Consider the following 8,135-nt stretch of genomic DNA (forward strand, 5'->3'; position numbering starts at 1 on the left):
TGGGGAAATGTCACAAATGTGAAAGATCTGATAAATGCATCAAAGGATTAAAAAAAAAAAAAAAAAAAAACATGGTTACAGTATACACCTGGTACCTGTGCTTCCACAGTGAGCCAGCAGGGGGCAGCGAGGCTGATCCTGTTGATTATTGGCTGTTTTCTGGAAGTGCAGAATTCATCTTTCCTGTCCAGTCTTGTTTGTGGAGACAGAAGTGTGTCCTGTGGTCTGTGTCCCTGATTAAAGCAGGCTGCCGTGTTTCCCTCTCTCTTTCATGGAGTGCGCTGGTGGTGTGTGAATTCAGTGATGACATCAGAGATGGGGGAGGGGGGGGGGGTGGTGGTGGTGGTGGTGGTGAAAGGCCAATATCTCACCTCTGTGTGGGGTCCCAACATCCCGACTGTCTCCATCACATTTTCTGTCTCATTTAAGTGTGTGGCGTGTGTATGTGTGTGGAGAGACTTAGAGTGTGTGTGTGTGTGTGTGTGTGTGTTTGTGTTAATGGAATGGCTCTGCTGAAGTAGGGTTCTATAAATGATGTCCTTATAAGAGCTGCCTGGTCCTCCTGCAGCATCAGCAGCATAGACTACAAACAGAATATGACCGTCCAATATGGGGACATCACAGACCTCATGGCTGTCTTGTTTTCCCTGTGGGGACCTGAACTGTGTGTGAACCTCCCTCCACCGCTGGCTTGTTTTCTTCCACTCCACTGTTCTCACCGCTTAAATCTGACTGAACGGGGCTGTTATCAAACCAGTGGACCAGAGCGATGATGTCATTATCACACGTGTCACTATCAGGCCTGGCTGTGAGACGTGTGTCTTTGTTCCTGCGAAAATTCAATTTTTTTTGCTCATCTGCAACACTTCCTCCATTTTGTTTTTTTGTTTTTTTTTCCCCAGTTCAAGCGAATGTTGAACCGGGAGCTGACCCACCTTTCGGAGATGAGCCGTTCTGGGAACCAAGTCTCAGAGTTCATCTCCAGCACCTTCCTGGGTGAGTGTGGGTAATGCCTTCCGGAGACGTGTACTGTCCTGCCCGTGCCACACTAGGAAGGACAGGTACTCTGAAGTTTCCAGTGGGGCTGCTGTAAGACACGAATAGAAAGCATCCATAGCCGGAAAAACGTTGAGGTGTGAGATGAGTGTCAGAAGCGGGACAGGTGTCAGGTGTGGAGAAGACAGGTTTGCTACGTCACACTGAAACACTCTCCCTGAGGTCAGGTTTTCATACCTGAAAGCTCAGTCCTCATATTTTGCTGTGACAGTTCGGTTGTCATAGTGAAGCTCTTTACTTAGGGGAACGAAGAGCGTATCTGGGCCACAGTGAATCTCAGTGTGAGAGGCGTCAGTTTTGAACGGAAGCTCTCCGTGTCAGTGCATTGACACAGTTTAAGTCATTTCAGGTTAGCTCTCACTCATGTCATGATGACGCTCGCTCTCTCTCTCTCGTTATTTTTAAAAATAACAAAAAATAAATCACTGTTAATCCCTCCCCTGGGCTGGATGAGGGAGATTTACTAATTAAAAGAGAATAACAGGCGGGCTGGAGTGTGGGTGGAAACCGTCCAAACTTCAGGTTCACTTCCTGCACGACGGATTTGTTGATTTCTTATCATTCGGAAATCAAAGGTGTGAGAGCTGCTCATTTTAACAGTCTAGTTATTATCAGAATAACCAAAATAAGGTTTCATTTTCTAATATCGATTACCTTGTCAGTGGTACTCTTACTCCCGTTTCCTCCAGTAACTGAATAATTTCTAGCCTTATTCATTGAAAATATGCGAGATATCGGAGCCAAGATTATATTTCCTCCTTACTTGTATGGACTTTATCCCCTCGTCTAGCTGTAATACTGATATACCCTGACTCAATTCACACCGATTTCTTTAAAGGACTTAACAGAGGCTGCTCCTCACCTGCGGTCAACTTTCTGCTCTGATGATGTCATTCTTGCCAGTTTTTCTTAAGGAGGTCTTCAGAGCTACTGGCCCCCGTCTGCTAGCTATTATGAACGAATCCCTGCCTTCATGTTGCGCTCTCGACTACCTCAATTTAGCCAGTATTCAGCCTCTTCCTTAAAAAAACCTGGCCTCGGTCCAGCAATCTGTAGTAATTTTAGATCCGTCTCCAAATTGTCTTTTATTTGTAACAGTCAAAACCTCTATTAGACGTATTGGAATGCAATAACATTTTTGAAAGTGTTAGTCAGGTGTTTGTGAGCTAGATAAATAAAGAATTACTTATTTACTTTACTCTGTCTTTCTCTCTCTCTCTCTCTCTCTCTCTCCCTCTCTGATGCTTTGATAGCGTAATTAAGTTCTCTTCTATGTCATGGAGCTCTCTCTCAGTATCTCTGATATTGTGATGTTCATAATGAAGTTCTTTTCTGCGATAGTGATGTCATAATGAAGCTCTCTCACTCATTATCTCTGATATTTTGATGCTCATAATGAAGTTCTTTCCCGTGATAGTGATGTCATAATGACGCTCTCTCACTCAGTATCTCTGATATTTTGATGCTCATAATGAAGTTCTATTCTGTGATAGTGATGTCATAATGACGCTCTCTCACTCAGTATCTCTGTTATTTTGATGCTCATAATGAAGTTCTTTCCTGCGATAGTGATGTCATAATGACACTCTCTCACTCAGTATCTCTGTTATTTTGATGCTCATAGTGATGTCATAATGACACTCTCTCTCTCTCTGTCGCTCAGATAAGCAGCACGAGGTGGAGATGCCATCCCCTCAGACGCAGAAGGACAAAGAGAAGAAGAAGCGGCCGATGTCGCAGATCAGCGGGGTGAAGAAGCTGACCCACAGCTCCAGCCTGACCAACTCCAACATCCCCCGCTTCGGGGTCAAGACCGAGACCGAGGACGCGCTGGCCAAGGTGAGCCGCCCCCCCCCTCTGCCCGCTCCCTACCCGCCAGGTGGGGCTACGTCCAGCCGGAGGAACAGTGTGTGTTTGGGAGGGACCTCGGTCACTCACTGTAATTTAAACCCAGTCATTCGTTTAGGTTCATTTTCCGTCCTGTGGCCTTGTATTCAATGTGTTGGGGAATTCAGATATTTTTTCAAAATGTTCCTGTAATGTTGATAAATACATTTTTTTTGGACTAACTCTGAATTTTTTTCTTGTTTTAGGAGATAGAAGACATAAACAAATGGGGCCTTAATGTTTTCAAAGTCTCTGAGTTTTCGGGGAACAGACCATTAACAGTTATTATGTACACGATATTCCAGGTAAGGCGTCTTTTGGTCTGTTTTATGGTTTTTCCTGTTTGCAGTATGTGCTTGCTGTTCTGTGTGGACCCTGCTCATAATCTTCTTGGCCTTTTGTGTTTGTTTTCAGGAAAGAGACCTCTTAAAAACATTCAGAATTCCACTAGACACCTTCATAACTTACCTGATGACCTTAGAAGATCATTACCATGGTGATGTTGCGTATCATAACAACATCCACGCTGCAGATGTCACACAGTCTACTCACGTGCTACTGTCCACCCCTGGACTAGAGGTGAGTGCCTCTGACCTTTGACCTTTAGACTCTTGCTGTGTTATTGATATAAGAATGACTGACCACATGGTCCTGTTATGCTCATGGTTTAGAGGTAAGGATCACCGTATGGTCCTGTTATGCTCATGGCTTAGAGGTAAGGATGCTTATATGGTCATGTTATACCCATGGTTTAGAGGGAAGGATGACCATGGTCCAGATATGTCAGGGATATAGGTCTAACTGTCGTCTAACAACTCGCTTTGCAAATTAATATCTCAGCATCAATGTCTCGAAGTGACTCCTTTCATTTAGTGTGTACGCTGCTGTGGTTTTAGGAGCCCTTGTGTTCGTACTCTGATGTATTTACTGTATATTCATCATTACAGATGATCTAACTCTGTTAACTGCTCATGCTGTAGTTATCCCCCTCCAGAGCCCCCCATTGATATTTTGTCGTCTGTATCGCAGGCTGTGTTTACGGACCTGGAGATTCTTGCCGCCATTTTTGCCAGCGCCATCCACGACGTCGACCACCCCGGCGTCTCCAACCAGTTCCTCATCAGCACCAGTGAGTGCCTGCCTTAGCCAATCAGCTCTGCAAAGTATTTATCTTAGCCAATCAGCACCAGTGAGTGCCTGCTTCAGCCAGTCAGCACCACAAAGTATTTAGCATTTTAGCCAATCAGCACCAGTGAGTGCCTGCTTCAGCCAATCAGCACCACAAAGTATTTACTTTAGCCAATCAGCACCAGTGAGTGCCTGCTTCTGCCAATCAGCACCGCAAAGTATTTAGCATTTTATCCCATCAGCACCACTGGGTGTCTGCTTTAGCCAATTAGCACCGTGGTCTTTACTTTAGCCAATCAGTGTCACCGGGTGTCTCTTAATGAAAACAAAGGGTTTTCATTCTCCGTGCAAATTTTTATGACAAATGGATTGGGCCCTGGTTACCGGGGTAACCGGCATAAAGAGTGCACTCCTCCACCATCTCTGTACTCTGGCTGAGAGCTCTGAGTACTGTATTTTATATCCGAAGACATTATGTAACGCGGATCGACTGAGGAGGCCACACAGACACATCAATTTTCACTCTGCCGTCCTTGTAAATTAGATTTCTCACTCCGACCCCTGTGGGGGGCTTTTACAGAGATGGGGGGGGGGGGTGCAGGTGGTTACGGTAACACTGTCTGTCCCTGAAGATAATGTGTTGTTCTATCTTTAGAATCCTTTTTCACATGTTCCTGTTAGGGGAGGGGGAGGGGATAAATTTATTTAGCAGGCTTGCTTTGCCCTCATAGGAGACTGAGATGGTGGGGGGGGGGGGGCGGGGCGGGGGGGGGGGGGAGGCAGCTACTGTAGTCAGTTATTGTACAGGACTGTTTTATTTCATGACTCACTTGTGCATGTCTGTGTGTTTATAAATGGAAATAATAGCTGCGGTTTGGATTTCGTTGTGACTCAAACAGAAGACCAACAAATTATGATCCAGACAGAAAGGTTAATCTAGCGACCTTACTTACATTGTGCGTGTGTGTGTGTGTGTGTGTGTGTGCGCGCATGTGTTTGTCAGACTCTGAGCTGGCTCTCATGTACAATGACGCGTCGGTGTTGGAAAATCACCACCTGGCCGTGGGCTTCAAGCTCCTGCAGGAGGAGAACTGCGACATCTTCCAGAACCTCAGCAAGAAACAGAGACAGTCCCTGCGCAAGATGGTCATCGACATTGTGAGTGTCCTCATGGAACCTCATTATGGACTCTGTACACAATGTACAGTATAAACAAATATACTGCTGAAAATGTGCATGGGCGGACTGTTTGGAATGGAATGTTTAACTTTCTTGTTATGCATGTTTATATATATATATATATATATATATAGGTATGTGTGTGTGTATGCATGTGTACCACCCTGTCACGCCATATATTGTTTTATATGCATGACATGTTTACATGGTTTACATATATATACGGCAGGTTGGAACTGCATTCATCCTGTTCTTTCTGCCTCTGGTGCAGCTTTGTGACTTCACAGTCCCTCTCCCTTCCTCCCCAGGTTCTTGCCACTGACATGTCCAAACACATGAACCTGCTGGCTGACCTGAAGACCATGGTGGAGACCAAGAAGGTGACCAGCTCAGGAGTCCTGCTGCTGGACAACTATTCAGACCGGATACAGGTAAGGACTCGCCTGCCTCTCTGTCAGTGCAAACCGGGGTTTTTCGGAAGAGCGTTTGGGTTCAGGGTCCGGTTGTGTGCCTCCTCGGGCAGGTCCTGCAGAACATGGTGCACTGCGCGGACCTGAGCAACCCCACCAAGCCTCTGCAGCTGTACCGGCAGTGGACCGACCGCATCATGGAGGAGTTCTTCAGCCAGGGCGACCGCGAGCGCGACCGCGGCATGGAGATCAGCCCCATGTGCGACAGGCACAACGCCTCGGTCGAGAAGTCCCAGGTGAGTGACCCTCCAACTGCGACCTCCCAAAACTCATTCATTATGTGATCTCATTCATAATCCACAGAAAGAATATGAAACTTTAACTCTGTACTACACTCAAACACCAGACAGAACGCTGCTCCCCCACCCCAATTCAATAAATAATAATAATAATAATAAATGCACAGGTAGGTACGAACAGCTAACTGTTAACAGTCAACCATCTGATAACCTCTCTCTCTCTCTCTCTCTCTTTCTGTCCCTCCTTTCTTTCCCTGTCTGTGTGTTCCCTGTCTCTCTGTCTCCCCCTGCAGGTGGGGTTCATAGACTACATCGTGCACCCGCTGTGGGAGACGTGGGGGGACCTGGTGCACCCGGACGCCCAGGACATGCTGGACACGCTGGAGGAGAACCGGGAGTGGTACCAGAGCACCATCCCGCAGAGCCCCTCCCCCACGCTGGACCCGGCTGACCGGACCCGCCCCGGCGGCGCCGCCGACAAGTTCCAGTTCGAGCTGACGCTGGAGGAGGACGGCGAGTCCGACACGGAGAAGGACAGCGGCAGCCATGCCGAGGGAGAGGAGGAGGAGGAAGAGGATGATGAAGATGAGGAAGATGAGGAAGAAGAGGAAGAAGATGACAACAGCTGCAGCGACTCGAAAACGATTTGCACTCAGAACTCCACTGAGATCCCGCTCGACGAGCAGGGCGAGGAGGAGGAGGAGGAGGGGCAGCCCTGTGACGAGGAAGAGCGGGCGGTCTCCTCCGAGCCGTGTGTGGTGGAGGAGGAGGAGAAGGTGGAGGAAGAGGAGTATGACAAGCCTGCAGGCACGTAACAGCTGGCCCACGGCCAGGTCCTGAATGTGTACTGGGAATCGCAAAAAGAACAGAACAGACGACAGACTCGTGAACTTTATTCCCTTTGGTTGGCTTTCATTATATTTGCGTTTTTAATTCTTATTTAAGACAGTTGTTTGAAGAACAGTCCCAAAGCGCATGTTGCACTCCACCACCCTCAACTGCACCTCGCTGCAACACAGCTGGCCCATGCCGACTGACCACACCCACCTGACCACGCCCAACTGGCTCCCCTGCGATTTTGCACTCAGGAATATTTCTGATACTTATTTTTTCAAGTCTTTCCTTCTTCATTATTTCTCATACTGTTGTTTTCTATTTTTCTCCTCAAAACTACTATTGGTCAGTGGATTGGTGGTTGGGCAGTAGGCCGATGGTTGGGCAGTAGGATGGTGGTTAGCTGGTGGATCGGTGGTTGGGCAGTAGGCCGGTGGATCGGTGGTTGGTCAGTAGGCCAGTGGTTAGGTGGTGGATCGGTGGATGGGCAGTAGGCCAGTGGTTAGGTGGGTGGCCAGTGGTTGGTCAGTTCTCTGTGGCTCATGGTGTAAAAATAATCCAGTCTCTTTGTTTTGGCCACTTTTTATTCCTTGCAAACACACCTGGAAATTTTCAGGAAACTGATTCCAGGAGAGAGAGGGAGAATTGATGCTGTTTCAATGCTGATATGAATAGGATCTGTCATGTGATTGGTCCATGCCCAAATGTTCTCACTGACAGAGAGAGAGAGCAGGAAGGATTTTTTTTTTTACACTTTTTTGAAGTTCAAGTCTTCCACAAAACCTGACTGAGAGAAAAATTAGACAGCCACTGCGCTGTTTTGACCTCTTCAGTTTTTTAAAAATTTTATTTGTATATAAAAATCGCACACTTTTCTAGGTTTTCCTTTTATGTTATTACGGATGTACATTTATGGAGATATATTTAAGAAACATCCTCTGACGTCGCTCCTTCGTGGTAAAAGAAGTAACTTGCAAGTTTTATGTGTGGCATGAGCGCGTGCTGGATCACACCTCCGTCTGTTCTTTCCGTCACTGTTTTCCTCATTTAAAGACATTTTATTTATTATTTAAACACACATACATCAAGGCAAAATGATGACTCAATACTTTTGGCCTTTGCCGTTGCATAATTATTATCATTGCCAACTCCACACACATGCACACATATGCTTGTTTTTTTTGTTTTTTGCTTAACCTGCCAAACATATTAGAGGTTCCTAACTGCATTATGCTTCAAATATAAAGTAGATGGCAGTGATGCATACTCTGCAGCATCATTGTCATCATCATTGTCGTCATGGCCATCATTAACATTACAGCGTTTGTTTTGAGAGGAAAAA

General features: G+C 46.4%; 1 protein-coding gene across 7 annotated transcripts in view; it reads left to right on the plus strand.

Annotated features, from left to right (window-relative positions):
• Window positions 1–8,135, plus strand: part of LOC135233451 (3',5'-cyclic-AMP phosphodiesterase 4D-like) — a 110,496-nt gene extending 102,361 nt beyond the window's left edge. For all 7 annotated transcript variants that reach the window (XM_064297016.1, XM_064297015.1, XM_064297017.1 and 4 more), the window contains 9 exons: window positions 903–996; window positions 2,720–2,895; window positions 3,150–3,248; window positions 3,358–3,522; window positions 3,973–4,072; window positions 5,075–5,229; window positions 5,559–5,681; window positions 5,774–5,956; window positions 6,253–8,135. In XM_064297016.1, coding sequence (XP_064153086.1) covers window positions 903–996; window positions 2,720–2,895; window positions 3,150–3,248; window positions 3,358–3,522; window positions 3,973–4,072; window positions 5,075–5,229; window positions 5,559–5,681; window positions 5,774–5,956; window positions 6,253–6,774 — 1,617 coding nt within the window. In that variant the 3' untranslated portion in view covers window positions 6,775–8,135. The remainder of the gene's footprint in view (window positions 1–902; window positions 997–2,719; window positions 2,896–3,149; window positions 3,249–3,357; window positions 3,523–3,972; window positions 4,073–5,074; window positions 5,230–5,558; window positions 5,682–5,773; window positions 5,957–6,252) is intronic.

This window comes from Anguilla rostrata, chromosome 10 (assembly GCF_018555375.3).
Source record: "Anguilla rostrata isolate EN2019 chromosome 10, ASM1855537v3, whole genome shotgun sequence".
Classification (NCBI taxonomy): domain Eukaryota; kingdom Metazoa; phylum Chordata; class Actinopteri; order Anguilliformes; family Anguillidae; genus Anguilla; species Anguilla rostrata.